Genomic DNA, 27,921 nt, shown 5'->3' with positions numbered 1-27,921 from the left:
GATCCGTCTACCTGCCTCGCACTTCTATCAAAACCTAAAAAAACACAAATGAGAGGGGTTCACGCATTTTTTGTAAGAATGCAAGCGACACACGGCGACCTTTTACAATACAGTTTTTTCTAATAAAACCCTTGTATCCCACTTTCCTTATAAAGTTTATTCGCTTTAGGCTACAAGGAATGTAACTCGAATTTGCATTTTAGTGAAACCATACCACTGTAGCAGAAATTTCTTTTACTAACATTTCTAAGGTTCACTTCACAGACTCAAACATTGGCGAAAATTAAAAGCTCAAATAAAAACCTTAGGTACTGAAGAACCTAATTTGTACTGCAAATTAAAGTTTTAAAAACGAAAGAAACTTACTGCATATACATATAATATAAACTTAAAAAGTGTTCAAACTTTAAAATTCTCTATTTTTTTACAGTTTTTGAATTCGTAAGAAAAATGAAAGTTGGAATACGAATTATAAAAGGGTCATTCCATAAAAATATGTATATTTTCGACGTCATTTTGTCCTAAACTTTTTTAAGATGCTTTTGAATACTTTATTACTGTAAATTATAGTTTATTTATTAATTATGTTATGTCTAAAAGGGCCAGTCACTTTATCCTTTATTTTAGGAGAAATTCGAATTTTTCAATTTTTTCATACTACATTACTCCTTTATGACTTCTAATAAAGTATAAAACTTGTAACCTTAACATTTATAGATAAGTTAATATACTTAATGTAGTTGTTTTGTTATTATCTCTATATAAAAAATGTCATTCCCTAACTAGTAATTTAGTCCCTATCGTCGTTTAAAGCTAGGGCCTGACGGTCTAGGGACTGACGATTTGGAGTAAAAATTAACACAAATTGGCACATTGGGATGTGTAAATAAAACTTGATTTTGGAAAATACAACTTGTGGTTTTAATGGCTTTCGATTTGCGATACAGGCATAGACAATACAATCATAGACAATGACAGTTCAGAAATGCAAATAGTGATGTCTTTACTTTACATCTCCCTTTCTTTGTAAATAAACAGAAAACATCATGTTGTACCTACTTTACTTACTGCTTACATGTTGACTATGACTCAGGATTAGGCACAATTTAATACAGCACAACATATTTATGATTATACTAAGATCTAGTTAGTTATTTAAAGATTATTAAATGCCTAGTACATGTATACACATAATACAGGTAATCACTGTAATACTTATGAACATAATATCATAGCAAGATTGTATTTAATGCTTGACATGTTAACAAAATCCAACTACAGTATCAAGTACTTAAAATAGGCTCTAATTTATCATAAAGACAATAGTATTAATTTAGTATCTTAGGATTAGCTGAAAAAGNTTTCAGACCAGTCTTTTTTTTCTCCGCTACATAACACTGATATGAATACTTCGTCTTCTGAATTTGAGCTTTCTTCTGTTGCTGCTGTATTCACTCTGTTTTTATTCTTTTTATCATCATATTTCTTTTTTGATTTGCACATATTTGCGAAGTGACCATTTTTCTTGCACTTATTACATGGTTTGTTAAAAGCTGGACATTCTCTGCGTTTATGGTTTGTACCACATCTTTTACAGTCAAAATTCTTGTTTTGTTCTCTTTTGTAGTGTGTCGTATTTTTCACCACGGATACTTTATCTATTTTGTTTTTATTTTCGAACTCGTCCAATTGTTTTGAAGCTTGTTCACTGGTTTTGCAGATAGTTATCGCCTTTGTCAAGTCTAATTTGTCTTCTGTCAACAATTTCTCTCTTACTTGATTAGATCTGATTCCAAATACTATCTTGTCTTTCAACATTTCGTCGAGCAAATTGTCGAATTCACATTTTCTTGCTTGGGTCTTTATTCTGGTCAAGAACTCATTGAAATGTTCATCTTCGTTTTGTTCGATCTTGAAAAATATGTATCTCTCGAAAGATATGTTGGTTTTTGGCGCAAAATACTCAACAAACTTATTTATGATGGTTTGCAGGTTATTTTTGTCTGCGTCGCTGAGATTGAAACTGTTGTAAATTTCGATCGCGTCTGGACCTATTACAGCCATAAATGTTGCAGCTTGGACCTTGGCTGGCTTTTTCTCCAATTGAATAGCTGTGGAATACCATTCAAATTGCTGTAACCAGTTTTTCCAACATGTTGGTTTGTCCGAGTCAATTTGCAGGTTAGGTGGTGGCTTTATTCCAGATACTGCGTCGTTCGTGGCCATTTTCCAACTTTATCACTATAAGTTGTTTAACTTTCATACTTTAGTTTTACTTCTGACACCATGGCACATTGGGATGTGTAAATAAAACTTGATTTTGGAAAATACAACTTGTGGTTTTAATGGCTTTCGATTTGCGATACAGGCATAGACAATACAATCATAGACAATGACAGTTCAGAAATGCAAATAGTGATGTCTTTACTTTACACAAATGCAGATTAACTTTATATTATAAGATGCTTAATATGATGTGCCGAAAATAGCCGATAAACCACACGTAAATACTATTAAATTATATACAATTTCCTATTGCAATCAATAAAGCTACTCAACTAGGGACTGACGAAGTGACTAGATCAGCACATGTTTCGGCAACAACTGGCACGTTTGCACTAATTCAAAAAACGGCTGCCACAAAGCCAGTATGGTCTGAGGATAACTTCTTATCGTACTTTAAACTCAACTAAATGTAATTCACTCTAAATACAATTAAAGCGCAAAATTATAAAATCAGTGCGTGGCGAGGGAATGACGCTAAAAGCTGTGGACTCTTTTTCAACTAAAGAAAATCAAATTATTGTTTATTGATACCGCAAAATATTAATAGAATTTGATGTAATATACGTTTAAATAGATAATTCGTCAATTAAAACAAAGGATAAAGTTGATGTTTTTATAAATATGGGTTCCAAAACATAAACTTTTGGAGTACGGACATGCCTAGGGAATGACGTTTTGGGTCATTTAAAAGGAATTTAAGATGTTTTAAAACTAGTTTTAAAAAATATAAATGGGTGATGAATAAAGCACATTGCGAGCTATTATTTAACAATTTTGGAATAAAATATTAACAAATATTCCATGTGAAATGTGTCGCGGACTAAGAGTTGACATATTTTTGTGGAATGACCCAAAAAGAGCTGCAACATTATTCCACTCAGGTTGTGTGCAGTTTCGATAAAAGACGGGTCAGCCACAATGCCGTCCTGACTTGTGCATTCTTTGTGCAACTCGTGGGAGCGACAATTTTGTGCATAATATTTCTTTTCGCTTATTCAGTACCTAAGAGTTTTCTATCAATGTAACAATACAAGTTTATGTGGGTGGAGGAGGAAATTGAAACAATAATTTCCAGCAAATACTTACCAAAGTCACTGCAGCGTACTAAAGTCATTCATAAAACAAATGGATTTAATGCATTAAATTCACTCTTATAATTAAATTTTGTATCATAATTATCTAGTACGAAGGGGAGATTAGCCAAACCTCTTTACAAAAGGATTTATTGTTGTGAATAAAGCAATAAATCTCACCGATTCCTAATTATTAAGCTTCCGAGACAACATTAGCAAATTTTGATAATGGGTGGGAATCTTCCTCTCTAGAAGAAAAGAAATATCAATAAAAAACAAAAGATTACACGCAATAATTTGGCCGGTCCCGTTATTCGAAAAAAGTTAATGGCTTGCGTATCTGCGATTTCTTTTTTATTGAGATCCTTTTTTTTCCGCAATTCGTTATCAAAGTTCGGTGGGCCCAGTAGGGGTGATTTAGTTAAAAATATTAGATATTTCCATTTCTTTCTTGTCATGATTTAATTAAAAACTTCTACTGATTTTAGGCAATACTTTACTTATCCCTAACTTTGACGGAATTATAGATGGAAAGGTAGTACGAACTATTACAAAATTTTCCGTCTTGCCTTTTTAATTAGTATTAGCTAGATTTTGCCCGAGACCTTTCCGCATAGAGAAACATGTCACGTTGTCCGATTACTTATTTCCAGATACTTTTTCAAAAATTTTCTCTTTTAGGACCTTCCTCGGACCAAATTTTAATATTTATTAAGAATCTCTCGCTCTCGAGTATTTGTACCTACTTAGTAATTAATTTAGTATTATCTAGATTTACCTACTGTAGTAGGTAGGCTATAAGGCGACATTACTCTTTGGGGGCCTTAGGAGGTAGGTTGGTCACAAAATGAGCAATGACCCATGTCGTGATTCTGTTCGTGTGATAAAACATATCCATAACTCTATTTTATGAGTAAGCGTTAACGTCATGCAATTTAAACAGTCAGCTTAATTTGCGCCAATCTATTCATCAGTAAATTAAAATGCTTTTCGACAGTCTAATTCCACTAGGTCTCATTCGCTGAACACTAAACTTCTTTCAATTTGCATAAAGTTACAATTTTTAAGTAGCACATAAACTTTGTTATTGCTGGGATACTAAATTACAGCTGAAGAGTTCTGAAGTTACGAGTAAGAAAATGTGAAAGTAAATAAATGTTAATTATTCTTATGTGAAGTCCCTTTATCAAAAACATACCTTTTTTTGTCATTTTGGATCTTCCTCTAGGCAAAAAAGTAGGTTTAGTAGAAAAATTTACTATCCAAGATTATTGTGGTTTTGCCACGCAATACTCCGCGGCACAGCATTATGCCTCCGTGCCAGTTCTTGTGGCTTTGCATGGAATATTTCCAACGTTTACCAGCCAAGGAAGGTGCATTGGCAGCGGCAATAGTGAACAATTGCCACTAATGCAGGCTCAATTTATTTACGAGCGCTAGGGGCGTGCAGACGAGGACTTGGGTCTATGATGGAGTAGCGTCGACGTATTTTTTTTATAGGTACGCGCTGTAGTGCGCTGTAGAGGTTGTAACCTTAGATAGTTTTTTCAGTGGATTTTGCTGAGATGCTACGACAATTAGACTACGGAGGCGTTTTTTAATGTTTTTCAGCTACGTATCAGTGGCGGATTTATGTTTTGTACCTACGTTTAATCTGCGCTGCGGAGCAAACTATGTACCTAGAAAGCCCTCTGAAACTTAATTTTAAGAAATGTTACACACGTTTGTGTAGTAGAAACGTAGCGTCGTAGCTTCTTGCGACTTTTGGTGTCTTTGTATAAAAAACGCTAATAGTTTAGTAGAGTAATATGAATAAAATCCACGTCTCTATTTACGGCAGACCTCTAAGGATGCCTTCGGTGCAGTCACGGCCACTGCAAGGTTTTCCCTGTGCGTGCGGAAGGAGGACATTGACTCAAACAGTGTAAACAATTCCTTATCTCGAGCTTCGTTGCCGCGTCGCCGACTCAAACGCTTGCAGCTTTTATCTAATGCACCAAATTGTTTTACTAAAACTTCGACCGTGAAACCTGGGTTCTTAAGCTCTGCAAGTGGCTATACGCACAGCGTTGTAGGGAACTCTGCCAACCGGCGTAGCATATAATATTTTCAGGAGTCCTTCTCTCTACACGACCATTGTAGTGATTGTAGTGAGGGGCATACAAGTAATAGTTGCATGGATGCTAGAAAAAAAGATTAACACAGCTTAATAATAATAATAAAGCTAGTCAAAATATTGAAAATTAATCTATCTAAGGCAGTGGTTCATAACCGGTGGTCTCTGGAGGCATTCCAAGTGGTCCACGAAGACATCATAATAAACAAGTGACGTGACGTGATGAGTCGAGTCAACACAATGCAAATGGCGCACAGTGGAAAGACAGGAAATCAACCTCCCCTTTCAGATGATTTTGAAAAAAAAAGTGGTCCCTGACAAGACAGAAATTTGGTAAAACGGTCCCTCGTTACTTAAAGGTTAAGAACCACTGATCTAAGGTGACCTAGTATTTTTTTGTCATTGCTATCACTCAAAACTTTATCGATTTCGCCTGATACCAGATACTTAGGTAAGTAGGTATGCTTAATAAAACATTATGATTTTACATAATCATATACCTACCTAGCTATGGAAAATTCATACCAGTGACAATAATATTTCCAGGTCAAAACTCATTTACTGAATAGCTTTATTTAAGGCTCAGTACTCATAGCCTGCATATAATTTACAGTCGGAGATAGTGATCTGTGTTAGGCGAGTGCACACTAGATGCACGCGGTTTAATAGCAGTAATTTAGAAAGCAGTTTTTGCTGCCAGGCAGCTGGCCACCAATCAAACCGCGCATTGTGCAGTCGAGAGCACATCAAGATACACATTTTTGTTGCAAACTCGTCTCTATTACAAGTGCATAAGATCCCACAGTGTAAAACTTGACGTGCTGTCGCCTTTACGGGGGTTGATGGTAATCGACAAGTCATGACCGACTCGCGGCAAAAAACAGACAACTCTTCAAAGGATTAGACTGGTAAAAGTCGAGTTTTTTGGAAAGGTTTCGTTATTATGACCAGTTAGTTACGATTCCTTCCTTTAGATAAGGTAAATTAGTTAATAGAGCAATCTAAGTTAGTGAAACCAAGTCGAAACATTTCAATGTAGAGAAAGAATATCGAGAAAAACTATTCACAAACTCTTGTTTGTTAGAGAGCTTTATGGTGTTTCTGTTTCAAATAATATCGTAATGAGGATCATTTCGATTTTTAGCTGTGAATGCAGATTTATAGGGCTAAGAAATCCTTAATACACAGTCCAAAAATTTTTGTTCTACGACAAAAATTGACGAAGTTATGGCCAAATTACTAAAAAAGTTCACTGACCGCCCGGCGCGGGGACGATGACGTCATTATATCCGATTCGAACGCTGCCGGCGTACTGCGTGGATAGAAAATATTTTTTTCTAGCCAAACTATCAGTTTTAGAGAAAAACTTCTAATGACATTTATTCATCAGAATAAAGTAAGGTATCGATAGGTAATTTAAAAAAATACAAATTGTGAAAAATAACGCAAAAAATCCATACGCTCATACGATTCAAAGGAACGCAGAGACGCGATTGGGGTCTCCGCGGTGGTATATTTGGCGATTTATTCAAATAAAGTGTTCATAAGTGTTGTCTTCTTCCAAGTAAAATATAAAAATGTATAAGTATTAATTTATTTACTTCTAAGAATAAGGTATAGCTGAGGCAGATACACTCTGCCTAGGCTACAAGACATTGCTATGAAGATCATTTCGATGTAGGTACACGCAATACCTACCTGTTATTTAGTTTTTCTGAGTTAAACCTACGTACCTACCTATCTATTCGCCGTTCCCATGGGCGGGCCAGCTGCTGCAGGAAAGGACAGCTGCTCCCTCCTTCACAATTTTTATTTTTAAAAATTACTGGTCGATAGGTTACTTTATTCTGATGAATAAATGTTATTAAAAGTTTTTTTCTAAAACGGATAGTTTAGCTGGAAAAAAATATTTTCCATCCAAATAGTACGCCGGCTGCGCTCGATTCGGATATAATGACGTCACGCGGTCCTGCGTACGTTGACTTTTAGCGGCAAAAACGGCCTATGTTTATTACTTAATATCTTCGTAAGTAATGGTCCGATTTGGATAATTCAAAAAGATATATCTTTCTTATGTCTTAAAGATTAACGTAGATACTAGTTTTATTGAATTTTCTACAACAGTACTGATCCTCATTAATGGTAGAGCACCTTATTTGTATGGGATAGTACTATTTTCATGATTAGCTTTTTTACGGTATCAAAGAATCGATTTGTAATTAATATTCATCATTAATAAGTTTGTAATCGATAACCTTGCTGTTTCCAAACCTAAAATGAGCAAATATCATCAAGAACTTATAATTGGATAGCTGTAGAAAGTGTCTGCTCGTTAGTATTTAAATTATTGTCGTTGGACTGGAGATAAAGTCAAGGAGAAACGTAAGTTATCTTGGTTCGTTTGACCCGAGTGGGTGAGTCGCATACTGGTTATTAGATAACGGGAGACGCGCCCGCATCATCAGCCTTGTTAAACGCTATTATGGAGCATACCGAAGCTCGCACGTGCATTTATTGACAATAAATTGAAGCGTCTAGCGAAAAGCTCAATTGCAACTGAGGTCAAATAAAAATAACACAGTGCCTGCTTGAATCTAGGACCTATATAGACTTTAAAGAGCAGATGAAAGTTAAAACCTATAAGCGTAAATGAGGTAACTTAATCCAGTAAAACAGAAATTGCAATAGTTCTAATGTATTTATCTCATATTGCATAAATATTAGGTAGAGCATACCAAAGCTCGCACGTGCATTTATTGACAGTAAATGGCGTGATAAAATGATGCGTTAAACAAAAATTTCAAAGCCCAGTTGCAACTAAGGCCAAATAAAAATATGACAGTATCTGCCTCAATTCAGGACCTAATAGACTGTAATGAGCAGATGAAAGATAAACCTACGAGGACTGAATCCAGTAAAACAGAAATTGCAGTACTTGGATGCCATGTTCCTAAAGCCTGAAAGTGACGAGACCGATACGATACCGCATTTGTGGCTGATGTCATATTATGGGATTGGTATAAGTACTTAATTACTTGTAGTTAGTAAGTACTTTGAGATAGTGCGACTTACGTTTAATAAATAAAAATTCAGTGTCCAATCCACGTGACCAAGGGATAAACAGTCCGGGATAAGATTCCATCGAATGCCATAAAGTTTAACGTAGGCAAAGTTTATGGAGGCGGGCACGGCAGGCCGTTCGCGTAGGCGCGGTGAACACTCGTTGTTTTTTACCTTTTTTGCCGCGTACCCTTGCTCTGCTTCTCTATGTGTCGTGGCCGCGAGAGGGCGCGATCGTCTATTTTTCCCCATCTCCCGCGCACGACTTGCATGGCGGGCAGGTAAATGAAATGACCCTCCTTTTTCTTATTTGTTTCGCTACGGGAGGACTTTGTGCATCTACTTTGCTGTTGTTTTTCTAAATTTTGGTAGTCCGTAGAAAAGACTCAACGAAAACGAGGTAACTAAAATGTGTAATGGTTCGGTAAGTTAACTTATTTGCTGAAGACTCAAGTATTGGAAACTTGTTAATTACCAATTATATAACCTACTTACTTAGAAATTGCAAAGTGTAAATAAAAACTAATTTATTTTTACTTATTTAAAAAAAAAAACTTTTGATTGCGACTTTTTCATTTGCTACCGCTACTTACCAATGCTAAAAAACCTGTAAATGTTTTGAACAATTGAATTTTCAATAATTTTAACAAGGGTGTTCGCGATTGAAAAATCCGCCAGATGGCGGGACGTGGATGTAGGGTCTGACTGCTGCGTGATTGGTGGATTTTGACATATCTGTCAATGTCATGTCAAAAATAACCGATCATGCAGCATTTCGACCTCGCGTCTACGTATTGCCATCTGGCGGATTTTTCAATCGCGAAAACCCCAATTTAAGATCAATAATCAAACTTTTAGGCTTCTAAAGAGCCCTTCTCTACAATTCTTTAAAATATCTGAGTCATCACGCCGAGATCTGTCATAATTCGTATCGCATCAAAATTCCTCGACGCAGTAGAAGGCACAATTCACAAACAAATCCCGAGAGCGGGCAGCAAGCCACGACTAGCCTAAAAAACTACATAGTCAAATAATATCCTTGGCCCGCCACGGGCTCACTACGTGCTACGAGCGATAACGAGTCTTCCTATAAGATTTTTGGCCGGCGAAGACGGCAGTGTGCAACAGGCTCGGAATTCGGGTTCGGGGTGAATACCCTCCGGCCGGTAAAAACTATTTTCAAGGTTAGCCTAGCTAAGGAGGGGAGCGTCGCGGGTTGGTGCGGGCGAAATCGGTGCACTGCGGGTGCGGGGGGCTCACGGACGCGCCGAAATGCTGATAGCCGCCCCCGCGCCCCTCGCTGCACCCCGCTTGTCTACTGACACGCACTTCGCATTCTTGCAGTGCCTGCATTCGAATTTGTTAAAACAACTTAAGAGGACGCTATTTCAGGGCCCATTTGTAATGTATAGACGCTGTTTACATTTTTTGTTTTTGAGCAATTTTGTGTTCGAGCTTTAAGTTTAGCCACTATGATTTAAGTTAAGACATCGCATCGGTTGGTTATCATGGTGTCTATTATTCTTATGACTTTAAAAATTAAAAAAATGAGTAGTATCTTTATTCTTTACCTATTTATTTATATATTTTTCCTTTAAAGCCATGTTTCTCTAGCTTGATTGATACTGAAAGTTGTAATTTTTATGCCCTTTGTGAATTTACAGCATTTGAATTATTCGTCTCTACATCAGGGCTAACCTAACTTTAAGTTTTAAGATAGTCTTCTTATGCTTAGTCTGAGTGTGCGTCCGCACTGGTCTGCTAATATAGAACCCCATCTGAACGTTTGTTTAACATTTTCTGAAATAATTATTAATTATTGTCAGCAAAAAAATGTAAAGCAACTTCTTTATCACGTTTCTGAATTTCATACAGCAATTTGATTGCAAAAAAATTACTGTTTCAGTCCTGAAACCAGTATAAAGTTTCAGTATCTTTACAGCCGCAATTACGCAAAGTGTTGTATTGCACTAATAGCTGTTTCGCTGTTTTCAGGCGCCAAAGCGAATGCTTTCAATTTAGGCTGGACTACTAAACATCGTGTTAATTTGTAAGTGGGTTGAGGGAAATGTGGACGCGGTATCGGCTATGGCTCCCCCAAGTAATTCGCCATTAGTTGCCGTTTGCACTCGGCTTTTTACCTTAATGAGCTTCCCCCATGCTGCCTGCGCGACACGCGACCAATACGCATTTTTGTGCAGTTACCAAAACAAAAGCGGTTGAAATAGTGGATTTAAAGTACGTTAAAATACCAACGTGAAAGGTAGAAACAGAATAAATCACGAATAATTACTTATTTACTTATCAGTATCTAAATAACTATAATGAAGGAATTCATATGTGTAATTTTAATTGTTCAACGTAATCTTCTTTATCTTTTTAAACGCGGTTGTCCGGTTTCAAAGGCAATTGGATTCCAATTTGAAAGCAATTAGATATTTTATACCTACTCGTACTAAGATTCTCTTGTACTAGTACCTAATAAGATAATGTTATTGTCTTTCAATTCAATTCAATTGATTATTTACAAATATGTATATTTAAAAATTTCAATATCATTATTTACTTTTAAATCTTTTTAGACAAAAGAATAACGCACAGATGTGATATGACACAGTTTATGTGATCCCTTCTCTGTGAGAACCGAAAGGAAGGGTTGGCGAGAGTTTTTGCTGTCATTTCACATAGAACAGGTTGATAGCACCTGTTGTGTTGGTTATTATCTTCATAAGCATTTCGTACAATTTTTACGTCTTATGGAAGTATAATTTTTGTTGGACAGCAGTTCCAACAAAGTCATTTTTCATTGTTTGTTTAATTTAAAACTTACTAGCTTTCCGCCCGCGGCTTCGCCCGCGTGGTATTTTGTCTGTCACAGAAAAACTTTATCGCGCGCGTCTCTGTTTCAAAAACCGGGATAAAAACTATCCGATGTCCTTTCCCGGGAATTAGGGATGTTTCCTGGGTCAAAAAGCGAGAGTTTTAATTAGTCCGTCAGTTAATTAATTACTTATCAAAAAATACTCTACACGTATTTTTCACTTTTTCAAACTAATGAAAATTTAAAGAGATACAGCGCGCCAAAGTTCATAAGAAGAGGCCCGTAACGTCAATGCGTGCATAAAAGTGCCGCACGTTGTGACGTCGTGCGGAACTTCAACGCACCATAACTATGTATTATTTGTTAGATTGACAAATAAAAATATATGTGTCCAATATTTTTTGATATTAAACATGACGGACTAAAAAAATTATTTTAGGAAACTAGCCTTTCGCATTTATAATATTATTAATAAGTAGATAGATTTTTAGAACACTCATTATCACTATTGATTCGACATACCTACGACAAGTAGGTACCGTAGATAGATATAAGTTATAGACGTATGTAGCGACTTGATCGATTCGAACTCTACAACGAATTTCACGTTGTCTCCTGTGTGCTTACCATGAGTTTACGTTAGGTGTGCTCGCTAGCGACTGCGTAAAAATATGACATTAATTGTATGACATATTGTGCAGCGCCCCTAGCGGCTACTTTCAAGAAACAAATGTTTCATAGAGATTTTTGACGTACTCGCTAGCGAGCACACCTAACGTAAACTCATGGTAGGTACACTGCTCTTCAATACGTCACAGAAAGAGTTACTCTAGGCACCCTGGGTTGCTTTCAGGTTCAGGACTACCTAAATTTTATTTGTAAATGTTAGTAGGTTACTTTAGGAACTTTACATTATACCTATTTTTTTTCAAGGATTTACGGCAGATTTTTGAAATTCACGCGAACGCGCTATTTTTTAATTGTGGAAGTGACATCAAGCGATAAAGTAGAGCCCAGTTTAATGATAAGTAAAATAATAAATTCAAGATTTAATTTTCAGGGCCGGCTGAAACGCGAACTTGGCTAACGCCCGCGCACATAACAATTAAGTGGCCGGCTCTAGGATAGTGCGTGCAGTGGGTGCGTGCGATAGCGATCTGCGGCCCCTCGCCTCACCCCTCGTTCCTAAACATTCAGAGTTTTCGTGAGCGGAGGGTTTTTTGCGCGACCAAGGGTGGCGGAGCGCAATCGCCTGCCACCGCACAAAAAACACTATTAAATAACTCAACAGAACCGCGGGGCGGATTCGTGATCGCGATACGCGGGTTATAATACGGTTTAATTAACGTCAGCGACGGAGGTATAAAGCTTAAGTGTTTGCTACGTGCGATGTTTATTTTGCTCGCGATGATGTGGATAGATTAAACTTGATGCCACTTTTCACAATACTATTTTAAGTTAAGATAATTATTCAATTCAGAAATCAAGTAATTCAGAAACCAAATAATTCTGAAACTGTTTGAATTAAAACGTCCATAATTAACAGCATAAAAACCAGGCTATGAATCGTTACTAGAGGAATTCATCGTTTCGTTAATTTGTTAATATAGTTTCTGCTTTCTAAGCAGCACAGTACAATATATTAAAACAAATGGAATAAACCTGACGTAAAGCCATTATTCCTACTTTTGATGCATTACCCGGGGATTGATCCTCGGACTTTCAGGTTGAGCTTCGTGGTTTGTTTAGGGGTACAACAGACGATTTAGAAAACTAAGCTATGCTTTGCTGCTTTATTGCTATTGTATTACATAAATGTGATATTTCAATGTATATTTTTTTTAATAAATATTACTTATAGAAATAGGACGCTAGGCTTCCCGAAATACGTTCCAAGTTCGTCCCTGCCCCAACCTGCTCGCGCTCAGACGATGAAAAAACAGGATAAAAACTCTCCACACATTAGTGGAGGCGAGATTTCCCGCCAACTCGTCTGCGATTTACCTACTTTTCAAACAAGATTAAATGTAAATAAAATGCTGACCCAAAACCAGTCACCCGGTCCCTGTGACCTGAGGAAGAATTCGACAATGCAGGTCGGTTTAGGGCGAAACTTTTTTATAAATTGTTTTGAGAAGATAATAATATTGGACTACTCTGGAGAGAGATTTATAGGTATGAAAATAGTAGAAAATTATGATAATATTTTATGAACGACGTTATAATTAATGGTTTAGTTAAACGTTAGAATTTTCACTCCCATAACAATGGATCACGACAGTATGTATCTAATTGAGTTTTTTGCATTCATATTGCTATACGATCTAGTAAAAAAGGCTCACCAATCTCACCATACTTTAGATTCTAAAGTTTAGAACTTACAGTTAGTATGGGCAATGTGTAAGTGTAAATAACGAATACGTATACTTTTCACTTGAAATATTAATCCTGAGACTTCAACTCGCTCTAATTTTCAAGTCAAGTCAAACTCATTTTGATGGTGTAGTATTTTAAAACTAGTAAAAATACCTCATCGACTTATGCAGAATGTTGTTAGAACTCAGCATGCTTTATTAAAATAATTTATTCGAGTTATTGTCGTAAATATTGCTAGACTTTATCGATAGCACGTGTCGAGAGCTAATCTCGCATGTGGTTAAAAGTAATTATGACGTTAATTTCTTTTTACGATGTTTGTACACCTTGTTCATGGCACTGAACTAGCTCAATATTGTTATTGGTTTCGTTTTAGCCTTTACTTTTTGGGGCTGCAGAAGTTATTATGATCTCTACATTATTAAAATATGAAATCCCAATATAATGAAGTGTACTTAAGGTTTGTTTTTCAAAACTTTTCAGTTACCCTATTCAACAATCTTTACAAGATACATTTATATCTCATTATAGCGCTTGACCACATATAAATATGGATCTATTTCAGAGAAGCTTTATCGGTTTCACCTTCTGGTAGGTCCGGGCCGACAAGTGTTTGATGATCATCTGCTCAATAATATTTGTTTACACTCAACTTAAGCGTGCGCGTTTCCATTGGTATTGGTATGGTAATCACGGGTATATTTGTAATATAGGTATCTTCAATATGGTAAGTAATGTTTACTTCCTAAGTAAATAATAATCGGAATCGGAAACGTGGCCTCTCACTATAGGCCTTATACAGAAGCTCAAAGTTGCACAGCGTGCTATGGAGAGGGCTATGCTTGGTGTTTCTTTGCGAGATCGAATCAGAAATGAGGGGATCCGTAAACGAACCAAAGTCGCTGACATAGCCCGACGGATTAGCAAGCTGAAGTGGCAATGGGCAGGGCACATAGTACGCAGAACTGACGGCCGATGGGGCAGAAAGGTTCTGGAATGGAGGCCGCGTACCGGAAAACGCAGCATGGGACGTCCACCTACAAGGTGGACCGACGACATCGTAAAGGTAGCAGGGAAGCGCTGGACGCAGACCGCTGCCAATCGATCAACATGGAAAGCATTGGGGGAGGCCTATGTTCAGCAGTGGACGTCCTATGGCTGAAATGATGATGATGATGATGAAATAATAATAAACGTACAATACATTTTTAAATAACAAAAAAAAACTTCTTAAATTAAATTAATAATGAACACTGAAGTTTTTGCTTACTTACTACTTTTTATCCGAACTCTAATACACTTTTACGTAGGATACAATGAATTATAATTCTTAAAAATGAGGTAAGAATGTTAATTGAAAGTTTAATCTGAAACTGTTTGAACACAGTATCACTGAATAACTTATTTCAACTAGGTACCTAAGCCTACCTACTGAAGGTACGATGATAAAGCTATACTTGGAAAAGTTGATTGGAAAGACAAGACACGTACGTTTTTGGAAACGTAGACAGCACCAGAGATTAGAAGGTTTATTAATCATAAATTGGGCTAGGTTATTATGTCGGTAATAATAATAAAATGATTTGTTTAAGTGGATGACTATGTTAGTATGTATTTAGAATACTGAACATTAAGCTTTAGAAGGTAAAAAAACGCAAGATTGGTTTTGTGAAATAAAAAGGGCAACAAATCCATTAAACGTAACTAATGTTTCGCCGATACATTTGTCAAAGAATGTTGTTTTAGTAAATGTATCGTTAATGATGTAAAACGGCATATGTAGGCCTCGAGAATCTTTCGACACCAACAAGCCGTGTCAAGCGTAACAGCAGCGACTCCATAAATCACTCAATTAATGTTTCTGAGAGTAAAATGCATCGCAAATTCAAACCGATGCTTGTTGAGATCATTAATCATGGATTAACTTTAACAGAGACTTAAATGAGATGACAAAGTATTCATGAAGCTGTGAGCTTTGATTTGAACTTTTGCATTTTGGTTTGTAAGTTTAGAGGAGTATTCTTTGTGTGTTCTTAAATGTATGGTGTATGAGAGCTGTAGTCACAGCATTGCAGGTGTCGGACTATAAATTAAGTAGTTATTTTTAGCATTAAGAGTCGCATCTCAAGAGTCGTGGGTTCAATTCCCGCCTTAGGCAGTTGGATTTTTTAAAGTTATTTGTAAATTAAATAGGTAGGTACATGTTAGTTTATGGATGGGATGAATTTAATTTAGGTACGTAACGATAATTGTTACGTCAGTTTCCAGTTTTACATGCTTATAATAGATTCACTAGTTCCACAGACCACAAATAGCGCGAAGCACTCTACATTTTTGTTGCAAAATCGTCTATTCAAACGAAATGTCTTTAGCTTGATAAGCTGTCGTACCTATTGCTGAAGTATTTGAATACAAGTTATATTAATGTTTAAAAATTGCATGCATTACAGTGCATGTTGCTTAACAAACCATGTAGGGACAGATTACTCTAAGGCTGATTTGCACCAACTAACTTTAACGGTTACTATAGCGTTAACCGGTGCTTATTGTATTGAGTTTGACAGAATTTTGACGTTTCTTAAAGTTAAAGTAAGACGGTGAGACCGTGCAACTCAGCCTAACTGTACATTACGAATAGCGCACTTTACGATATTAGTAGGCCTTCAGCGTAGTATCATTTGCTGTTATTGTTTAGAAAATATCCCTACCTGAATACTGTATGCTAGTGCAATATGCATTGTGCATATTCTCGGTAGCACGCGAAGCTACGACCGCTTCATACATAATGTAGAGTCCCTGTCAATGTCATCACGGTGCCAAGACTTGGAAATTGTCTGCATTTATAGCTTATTGTTTAGTTCAAGGAAACTTGTCAGTAGAAGCCAGACTTAATAGCAGTGCTTTGAAGTTTCAATGTTTATTTTTCAGCTTAAAAAGTGTGCATAAGTATCTGCAGAACAAAAAGAAATGGCGGGACGAATTATGAATAACTTGTTTTCTATATATATTTATGAATGGTACAAATAAATAGGTACTAATAAATAAGCTTTTCCGTAATTATTTTGGCACGTCGTACTTACTGCTCTATGAAAAATAGACTTAGTGAGGGGTGGAAAATTGTACTGCATTTTAAATAAGCACATTTACGGTTTTCATAATTAGGTTCCACAATGCAAAGTACTACAGGTTCTTAATATATTAAAATAATAAATGTGACTAGGACCCTTCTTCTGTCTTGAGCTTTTGCCGACCTCGTATAATTACGACCAGAGGCAAGAACCAGAAACGCCTTAAAAATCCAAAGCACGAAATTAGTTTTTTTTTATATGGCAGCCATATTTTGGCTAAGCTTAATCGGAGCCAACAAAACTGGAATATTTTAAGCAATTGAGAAAAAAAGGAATCAAATTAATGGATTTGATTAATTCATCCTTCTCGCTGAAAACAATTTGTTGTCATGAACGAAACCCGAAATACGAATCGTCTAGTTAGCAGCCCCGCTGATATAAAACAAGATCTTTGACTCGATTTCCTATTTATATAGCGATACTACCGACTTACATTTTTATCTATTCAGGTAACTGAGTTTATTTTAATTAACATAGATGATATAATGGCGTGAGATTTTTGCACAACTGCTTCTGTTACGAATGTTTGTATAACTGTTCGTTAATGAGTTAAAACGTACTATCATTATCGATATCTATCGAGTTCTGGAAGCCTTAATCCAACTGCCCCATTTAACGAGTGTGTGCCATGTTCAGTGTTCAATCAATAAAAAAAAATGTAGAGATGGTTTTTCGTTGTTAGCTTGCAAGTCTCGTTAAAGCTTAGGGTATAACGTGACGTTTATGCAAGCTAAAACAATAATTAACTGTGTCACGATCGATAACTAGTTTCGTGTTCCACAGTTCGGCTTGTACATTATTTCGCAACGTGAGTGACCTTTCGTGCGGCGGCGGCGAATCGCGCGAATTTATCGATTGCTTTTATCTTATCGGTGGCTATCGCATGGTCGCCGCACGAATGAAGGAGTCAACGCAAGCTGCGCACCTAAGGACTTGGTACCTAGGCAGCTATGTACCGCGCATGCGGCTGGAAGGCGTGTGTATTGGGCGCCCGCGACTCCGCCTCCTCGCGGATTGCGCGCAATTTGCAATGAATTGTGCATGCAAAAACGATTCAAGATTTACTATCCATTCTGTATACAACCTCTTTTCAATACCTACAATTGGTGGTATGTTTTCATGCGCTGAAGTTTTGAATGCTTGTGCTTGAATGTAGAGCGGGTAAATTGATAGATTAACGTCCTTCTTTTAGTTTACGATTTGTCAAAAATGATTCAGGATAATATTTTTCACATCGTTCATTAAAATGAAAACTATGAATGTTATGATACAAATGTGAATACCAAAACAAAGTTATTGATAGCATGTGTACTCTTGACCCAATTAGAAAGGTCATCCAGTTTCTTGTGCTTTAACATTTCACAGCATATTAATTGATCTTATCGATTAATTATAATGTGATTTATAGAATTGCTATCTTCAATGTGTTAGCCGAAAATTGCGTTATTAGTTTACTTTACTCAACCTAATAAATAAAAAATAATAAAATTCACACTAAAGGCATAATGACTTCAATTTGCTCTATAAAGACGTCGAGGTATCGTACGGAAAAGCGAATTTTTTCGCAGGTTTTTCACTTTATTAATTACCTAACTAAATTATGTTTGAACGCACATAAATCTGTACAATGACTTCAATTAACATCATTCATCACCAATTAACTGTTGTAAGCATTTTAGTTTTAGAAGAAACATTGTGTGAGAGGAAGTCGGCTAGTCTTAATCGATAGCAACACAGAACGAGTCCGTCAACATTCGCATGTCACAAAATTCATATCAACGGTTTCTATGTGTAACGATTATGAATCGCTTATGTATTCAAAGGTATGTGAAAGCAGTTAGAACTCGTTTACCGCACAATCCACCTGCTATATAATCCGCGCTGTTTCGCAACTCACTTGGTATCTATGTCAAAGCGTTAGAGCGAGAGGGCCACATATAGCCAGCGGGAGCGACAGAGAGGTGAGAACGGATTCTGCGAGAGGACGGAGGGGCCGCGGTAGGTACTCCGTTATCTGTTTGCGAATATACCTACTTGCGCAACGTACAACTGCGAAAATAGGTTTCGATTTGGCGGCAGCAAAACTTCATTTTTAACAACAATAGTAGTCGAAAACTATAGAGTTTTTTAGAGTAATTTTCATTGAAGTAAGACGCGCTGACTATTAGCTAGTGGTCAAAAACGAAACAGCCTTCAAAACCGGCTCAATCGATAAGCATTTAATTATTAAATTGCGCGTTAGATACACTGTACGCAGCGGAAGAAATTCATAAAATGCGGAGTTGTTTACATCATTTTGTGTGGGGATATGCGTGTAAGTGCCTTGAAATGCCACAAGACATCTGTTGTTTATGATGTTTCAGCTAATTTTTACTTAAATTATATTTTTTTAGAATCGTAGTTTTTGATGGTTTTATTTTGTGCAATAGCAATATTTATAGAATTTTAGCATAGGCCAAAATGTCAGGTTTCTCATTTATCTTACACTACTGTGCAATGTCAATATGTTAACTTCTTCATTAGCAAGACTGATATCCAGATAACTATTTCTAGTTTGTATCTTACTGACCATTCTTGGTTTATTCTGTGGTTGAACGATGTAATACATTTTGTGTGTTTCGGCAATCAGTAGATGAGCAATTGGGTTTACATGCCGTTATCAGCTGATATAAAATCGCAGTCCAGTCACGTAGAAGTAAACATGTGGTTACGAAAGCGCGGAACAGGAGCCGAATTCGCGCTCTAGTCGGCGCCTGCGCAGTTAACATGGCCGCCGAGTCAATGGCCTCCACGCTGCGCTTGCGCAACTACACGCGCGAATCTCAACAGCAAAACAAAGTCTTCGGCGCGCCAGTGTGCGTGCCCACCTCGTACACACGACTCGTTTATTACGTTTTAGCGGACCAATGCAACTGTGTGCATCACGTCTGTGTGCGTGAAGGGAGCTAGTTTGGGAGCGGTCGGCAATGCTGATTAATTTAATGTTAAATAGCCGCGATGAATTTTCCTCAATTAAAACTTTGGGGGATACTGTACGACTTGTCAGTAATGAATACAAATTAATAAATTACAGCGGATACATGGTAAACAGAGATAATTTGCATGTACACAAAATGGGGATGCTGCGAGGTCAATAACACTCATATTTAAACAATAAGTTCTTAAAATAATCATTATTATAGTCTATTATTGTTGGAGACCAAGCGATTATAGCTAACACATAGGTACCTACAAAGTCTATGTTAAAAATACATCTTAAGAACCAGAAGCTTAACAAATGTTAACAGTGCCAAGAGTAGTAGGTACAACTTCTCCTGCATACTCCCCACGGTGATATCACGCCGTCCTAAATTGTTTGATTACAAATAATTTTGGCCAATGCGCGGGCCCCGGCCGGCCAAATAGGTCAAGCCAAGCATTGCATGAATCAGTAAGAACGTCAACTGAGGTACCGTTAGCGACGTGCTGATAGTATCAAGCGACCGCAATAACCATATTTTTGACATTTAATTTCACGTATTTTACTTACTATACGCCAAATAATGAAATATTTAAGATAGCTACAACAGATCTTTGAAAATATTTTGGATACAGAGCAACCAATGACCGCATAACAGGCATATTTACCTGAAGGCTAAAAATTACGCACGTGTTTTTCAACTAGCTATAGCTACAACTTAACATTCGTGAACCGACTATCAATATGACCATGAGATAGCTGACACAATAACAAATAATAGGTAATGGTGAATTTAAAAATGTATATGTAAAGCGAATATAAAAAATTATGAAATTAATAATTAATTTCTAATAAGACGTAGCAGTTGCTACGAAGTGCTACGAGCGGGCGCTACGAGAGTTGGTCATTTTGCGCAATACTTAACGATTACAAACAAAGCACGGCCCGTAGCAGCTGAAAATGGGTCAGCTACGGAATTTGCATGAAAGTCTGCTACTTTTCCACAACACGTTCTCGCGTGAAGATTTTAGAGATACTCACCGTTGGTTCTTTATTAGGAGAAAATATTTTTTGCTAGGCCTACAATACCGCCTTTCAAATTGATAAATTTTAACACGATATAAGTTTTTTGTAAATACACAATACGATAAAATATCTATGTTTTATTGATAATAAATAACGCATGTTAATATGTGTCTAACACCTAAACTAAATATTTTATTGATGTCTAAACTGATAACAACTTTAATCATTTATTACGCTACTTGCAATGGCACTTTTAGAGTTTAGTTTAGCGAATACCTAATTATAATGATTAATGTATCGTTCGTGTTTCAGACCCAAGTTCGGCGGCGAGTCAAGGTGCAGAGTAGGTTATTGAAGTTTGTTTCCGCATATATTCACCTTCGCCTTTCAAAACCTTAGGGCTTTGGGTTCCATGGTCTCTAAAATTGGCGAGATGTCCACCCTACGTCCAATGTGATCTTGTTATTGGTATGTAGCTGTTCGTTTCTCAAACTTGGCGTTCTTTTTAGTACGGTGAGTTTTGGGAAAACTGTAGATAGATATTAAAATTTTTGTATAACTTTTTATTTAATTTGCGAAGTATAAATATCATTACCAACTTACTTCATAAGCAGTAGAGGTAAGGCACTTAAACGATTGGTGCCTGATGTTGTCATTGTAGTCAACATCGAAAGAGCTGATAAGTAGGATTTTTCAGGAGTCGTTTGTGACTCCTACGGAACACTGCCCTTAAATGGCGACTCACTTCTGCCCGTCTCGTTGTGCATGCGAATCGGAAGTGTTCGGCAGAGGTCGGCGCGCGCGCCTCGGAGCGACACGTGTAACGCTTGCGCAATGCAACCTTGCGCTCGCGAATAATGTGGAACGCCATCGATCCCATTACAATTTTAGGTGTGGACTTTTTTATCAGACGACCAACTATACAGATATAAGTTATAATTAGCTGATGCAAGTCGTATTGATACTTTATTCTTTTAAAAAAATTGACCGACAAGTTCTCTTCTTTTTTCTGTCAGTTGCATAGGAACTTCTTGCATACGGCAACCTCATACAGTATAAGTTATAATTATTTCCAATGCAAGGATCGTATGGATACGTTAACTTTTGAAAAACTCGACCGGCAAGATCCTCTCTTGTTTTTTTTCCAGTTGCATATAGAGACTGCTACACAGCTAGAAGCTGCAGTTATCTACATACATACTCATTACAAGACACAATCTTCTATACTATAAGGGAGAGTCCGCTAATTTGGACCAGTTTTTTTCAATCCCATTTTACACATAGTTTTCTTTTGTTTTTGCTAATGTCCATGGTATATGATAAAAGATACATTATTCAACTAACTATTTCATAAGTATTAATTAACATGATTGTTGTATATTTAGCACAAATCAACAAAGTACGAGTTCAGAGCTTCGGTCCAATTTAGCCAACCGGTTCGATAATTTGTACCACAGGGTTACTAAATTGGATTTCAATAAATTTCAAGCCTATAAAAAAACTATNGTAAGGTGTTTTAATTTGTGTCACTTGGATATGATTTGTATTAGAAAGTGTTGTGAGTGTGACGCTTGAAGGGAAGGAAGTCGACCTAACCTAACCAACTGCGTATTTCTATACTATGTAGCTGGAAATTGTGGCGGGAGCTCTTTGGCGCGCTGTCTTCGGCGAAGAATTGCGCGCGCAGATTTTGACAGCGCGAAATACCTACTTTAGCAGAAATACCAAGCCTTAATGAGTTACATTATGTACTCACGGCTTGACATTTCGGCTGCGATGCTGCAGCCGTGTCTTACTATTTTAATACACGTAATAGGTGTCAAAAACTGCAAGGAGTTTTGCGCGGGAACATAGATGTCAGAATACAGCAAGAAGTTTTGCAAAGGTAGGATATCAAAATTGTACGAGTCAACTCGCACATTTTTTATTACTAAGTAATTTATTGTTAACTTGCATTTTATTCATGCACTTTGGCCAGCTACGCCTGACCTACATTTGGGACTTTGGTAGTTTAACATTTTATAATCAGTGCAATAAAGCATTCGGCAGCTAAAACACGTCTTTCAATAAATCCCATCAGCGGTGATACGGCGTAGTTGTCTGACATCTTGACATCAGTCTTACTTTGACACCACATCTTACAAAAATTAATTGAATATCTTCAAAGCCGTGAACTTTGGCCTTCTTCTTCTTCTTTTCGTGTCGACAACAAACCTACAGTGTCAGCCCAAAACTCCGCCACGATGGCGGTTGACGGGTGGCGTTGTCAGCAGCACTCATCAAATCCTCCTGAGTGCAGTTGCTTGGACACTCAGGGCACGACATCAGGTGCTTCATCGACTGGGGAACAAAACCGCACCTGCACTCCATGTTTAAGCCATCCAAGAATCCTCACCTGACTAGATTGTCCTTACTTTGGCCTTATAAGGAAGCTCAAAGTTGCACAGAGTGCTATGGAGAAGGATATGCTCGGTGTTTTTCTATGAGATCGAAATGAGGAGATCGGTAAACCAAGTAAAGTCGCTGACATAGCCCGACGGATTAGCAAGCTAGAGTGGCAATGGACAAGGCATATAGCACTGGTTGTAAATGTTTGTTTCCTTTTCTAATGCCGACAAAATAGAGTTTGGTATCATCATCAGCACAGGACATCCACTGCTGAACATGGGCCTCCTCCAGTGATTTCCAGCTCGACCGGTTGGAAGGGGCCTGCATCCAGCGCCTTCCTACAACCAGTATAAGGTTATCTGTCCAGCTGGCTACCTTTTGGGTGGACTGCGCTTGACGGCTGTAGCTGTAACTACTCATGTGTTACATTACAATGTCGCATTTGAGTCCCGGTGCACCTTCCACTGTAGCGTGACGATAGTGGACAGGCACGCTAGCTTCTGGCAACCCTGGTTGCTGTTTCAAACAATTACACGAGACAATTACAGGAACGAGAGGTGGGAATGGTCCTGTTTAGGGTTGCCAAGCGTCCAGCTTTAGCCGGACATGTTTGGCTTTTTACGGTCTTGTCCGGCCTGTCCGGCTTTTTATTTTGACCTGCCACGCCAGGCGAAAGTCGAGCCACAGAATAATATGGACGCACGCACGCATCAGGACGTTGGGCAACCGATGATGATACGATGACAGTACTAGAGTGAGCTATGACACTGATTGCACCCCCCCCCCACATGTCCGGCTTTTAGGGTAAAACGTCAGGCCAAATGAAGCACAGAGTCCGGCTTTTGTGTTTTTGGCAATCCTGTTACCTCGTGGCTGCAGCGTGGCGATGTGTTGACGGCGCGTGGCGTCAACCAGCACGTCGCGCAGTAACGCAGCCATTTCTGCGGCGGAGAGGCGCGCGAGTTTCTGGCGGCCCTGGTTGCGTGGCGCCGACAGCGCGGGATTCACTGGTAAGAATACCACGCCGCAGCGCTCCAAACCCGGCGCGCTTGTCTGCCATACTGCACGAACAAGAGCTAAGCTAGACCATTACTGAGATAGAGCACTGCACACAACATGACGTGACAATGTAAGTTAGCCCGCAAACCGCGCTCGACTGTCGTACTGGGCCCTTGCTGCTCAACACGTAGGCAATTTGGCCTACATCCATTATGTGGGATCACAACCTCCACAAACATCTGGAGTGTTCCCCTCTGACGCTTAGTGGTCGATGCCTTGAGTGGTCGTTACCTTGCGTAGTAAAAACGCCCATTACGTCTTCCACGGGCTTGCAGCCGTATAGGGCGGGACTAATCATGGGACTCTTTCATTGCGCCGCCATAGATGTAATATGTTCCACAAAAATGTTTTATTAATTCAAAAAATACAGTAAGTTTGCTACCAAATACTCAATGAAATGAATAGAATAAATATAATATCTTATCAAAAATAGGATGTCAATGTAGTAGGTAGTGACTAAAGAAGGAAATTGCTTACTCGCTTCAGTCTCTCGTCGATCAATTTCGTCGTAGATATCCATTACCAATTCTTCGAATAGATGATTGGGGAGCTGCAAAATAATAAAATATTCTATTAGTTAGACCAATAGTTCAGACAGTAATGCTTCAACCACACCAACGCGTGCATATCGCCATCGCCGGCGCGATCATAGGGAAATGACAGGTCGCGTGAACTGTCATGGGTCGCGCGACCTGTCATTGGCCTTTGACGCGCCGGCGATGGCGATCTGCACGCGTTTGTGTGGTTGAAGTTTTACAGTTGCTGCTTTGCAATTTGAAACTTATCATCTCAAACATAAGACTTACCAGCTGTAATTTCCCCCTAGCTGCCTTCGCGACGTCGGTCATCTCATGCGTATCGTGAGCGCGGGGCACGATGTAATGGCGGCCGGAGACGTGGTCGGGCTTCTCGCCAGTCAGGAAGTAGATCATGCGGTCGGTCGCTTCGTAAACCAGCTCTGTCATACGGTCAGCGAGCTCGGTGTGCCCGCCTTGCCTGCGAACGAAGATCGAAGGACTCTATTTTGAAATCACTAATCGGCTCGCGCGGCACGCTGATAATCCTACTCACCCTGCTCTTGAGTGAGCAGGATGTCGAATTTGCCGCGCGAGCAAGTTCGCCCAGTCTGGACGCACCATAAAGCTAAATGTAAAGGCTAGTTTGCTTTATATTCGATAGCAAAAAACTCTCTGTATGTTTTCTAAAAACCAAATCTTTAAATTATTATTTGTTTCAATCAAAATAACACAAGAGTATGGAATTAAAAAAAATCACAATAAAATGGCGTATAAAATAAACTGAGTGTCTGATTGAAATAATTCTCGTAAGTAGGTCAACAGAAGAAATGAAATTACACCTACTGGTTTATGCATTTTTATTGCTAACTTTTGAAGATGTCTAGACAAAGTGGGCGAAATTGCCTTCAAAGTCAATAAATTACAATATTAACAAGGCCAATTCAAGGTTTGCAACAGCAAGTGCACAGTTCAAAACACATCATTTTGAGTATCTTCATCCTACTAATATAAAGTTTACCTTATTGTAAAAATAAACGCAATGAAACATACTTGAATCAATGTATACTTTTATTTAGTAGTTTTTCTATTATGTCACCTAGAACAAAATATCAAATGTTTGAGCATGCAATGATGAATGAATTCAGTGACCCCAATTGTGTCAAATGTCCACCAAGTAATTGAGCAATTATGCAGCCAGCCCGCCAGCTCACCTCAATTAACATTTGCTCTTCTTGATTGGATAGCTCTTACAATGACATTAGTAGTATACTCGTAGTAAAAGTTTAAAGCTAAGTTACAAAGTAGATAAAACATTTTAAATTTATTTCAACTTTAAAGATGCATAATATGTATAAAATGTATATGTATACCTATTACACAACACTGCATACCTAATTTGATTCATGAGGCTATACAGGGTGTTAGGTAAATGGGTATATGAGCCGACACTAGCCCATGTTAACATGGGCATATAAATGGTATGGCGAAGTCAGAAATTTGATATCATCATTTTTTTTTTTAAATTTTCATACATAATAAATTTTATAAAATCCGATTTGTATGAAAATTTAAATAATTAAAATGAAGATATAAATTTTCTGACTTCACCATACCATTTATTTGCCCATGCTAACATGGGCTAGTGTCGGCTCATATACCCATTTACCTAACACCCTGTATAGGTACACAAAATAATTTCTGTGGTTTACCTGTTTCGTCATTCAAATGAACATAGAAGATTTATGTTATACATTTTAGGCTTACTCATATTCATATTAAATATTTGTTTATTTTCGATTTACACAAGAATGTTTAGTCAAATTCGAATGAAAGACACATACGCCATGACTTTTGTGACATGAAAAACGACATGCCGCGGCTATTTAGATATTTTATTTCCTATTCCAGGAATGGCTGGTCGATTTTGGATGGTCTTTGGCATACATAGATACCTAGTACAAGATGTATCGCCGACATATAATAAGCCGATAAGACAGCCTCGTATCTCTTCAAGTGTAGTGTGTCGAGGTTTAAAAGCATCTTCCTGTCTCTAGTGTAGTTTTTCGCAGCTGAAAGGCAGCTAGGGCCTCTAATAGTGTCGTGTGTCGCGGCTGTAAGGCAGGCCGTGTGTCTAGTCTCGTATGTCAAGGTCAATTTATCTTTATTGCATTCCATGTTGTACATAAGGTCAACAATCTATAGTCTCAAACATAGACCCGGTTTGGGCACAGCAACATTAATATTACGAACTTCAGAAATATTGAAAAATCTATCTTCGAATCTGGTGATCATAAGGTTTGAAGACAACTTGGTGTATCTAGTCTCTAAGGCAGATTGAATGTCTATGTCAATTATCCTGCTTTCGCCTCCGAGATTTATTTTACCATGTAGTAGTACCCCTGTACGACAACCCAATCCGCACACAATATTCAGCGTAGTAGTATTAAAAAACAAAAGAGCGGGCAACCCCACCCCTACCACGCTGTGGGCTCGGTGTCCGAGCGGTCTCATTCCTTTGTGCGCACGCGCAACGACCGCACGCAGTATAAGAAAAATGCTTAAGTGACGTCACCAGGACGTTTTNAAAATCCTTTGGTAAAGTTCCATACAACTTGATGTGGTACAATTTACCCGACTAGGTGATAGTGCTTTTAAAAAATCGGTATAAAATAGAGCTTATAAATACCGAAAAATGTTTCAAATAATTGTAATCCACACTAATTTACGCTTCTAAATAATATATTAGAAACACCCTGTGATGAAATTTAACAAAATTACAAACTAAACATGTATTGTCAAAAGTTACTTGAAAACAATGAAAAAATACTTTTCAAAATAAAACACACGTGTTTGTTGTCACGGCAAAAACCACATGGCCGATATTAATTGATTTTAGTTGTGTATCGCTGAGTGTTGCAATTACAGACATTCAATAAATACTTTACGAAATATGAGGGTGGTACAATTTACCCGGCGGTACAATATACCGAACTCTCCCCTAATAAATCTGTAGAGAGTTCAATTCTGTACATGAAATATATTTTCAAAATAAGTATCAGAGGGTGATTAGTGATCGATACTGTGTGCCTACCATGAGTTTACGTTAGGTGT

At 37.8% G+C, this 27,921-nt stretch overlaps 1 protein-coding gene across 1 annotated transcript; it reads right to left on the bottom strand.

Annotated features, from left to right (window-relative positions):
- Positions 1 to 7: 7 nt before the first annotated feature.
- Positions 8 to 25,309, bottom strand: LOC114352100 (ARF GTPase-activating protein GIT2-like). The gene is made up of 5 exons (XM_028303559.1): positions 25,099 to 25,309; positions 24,770 to 24,842; positions 24,100 to 24,294; positions 21,591 to 21,763; positions 8 to 34 (listed from the first exon to the last, which is right to left on the bottom strand). Exons 1-5 carry the CDS (start codon positions 25,255 to 25,257, stop codon positions 8 to 10), a joined length of 627 nt encoding a protein of 208 aa, XP_028159360.1. The 5' UTR covers positions 25,258 to 25,309.
- Between the last annotated feature and the right edge of the window lie 2,612 nt (positions 25,310 to 27,921).

Source organism: Ostrinia furnacalis, unplaced genomic scaffold (assembly GCF_004193835.3).
Source record: "Ostrinia furnacalis isolate ACB-3 unplaced genomic scaffold, ASM419383v2 OfSCF1246, whole genome shotgun sequence".
Taxonomy (NCBI): domain Eukaryota; kingdom Metazoa; phylum Arthropoda; class Insecta; order Lepidoptera; family Crambidae; genus Ostrinia; species Ostrinia furnacalis.
Note: the sequence above shows the minus strand (reverse complement) of the source record. Positions and strands in the feature narration are given on the sequence as shown.

Excerpts from the sequence above, each read along its gene's own strand:
- LOC114352100 (XM_028303559.1), bottom strand. The coding sequence starts at position 25,257 with ATGACAGAGCTGGTTTACGAAGCGACCGACCGCATGATCTACTTCCTG. Across the intron at positions 24,295-24,769 it reads TCGACGAGAGACTGAAGCGA|TATGGCAGACAAGCGCGCCG; the intron begins GTAAGCAATTTC and ends TTGTTCGTGCAG. Across the intron at positions 21,764-24,099 it reads CGCCACGCTGCAGCCACGAG|TTGGTCGTCTGATAAAAAAG; the intron begins GTAACAGGATTG and ends ATATCTGTATAG.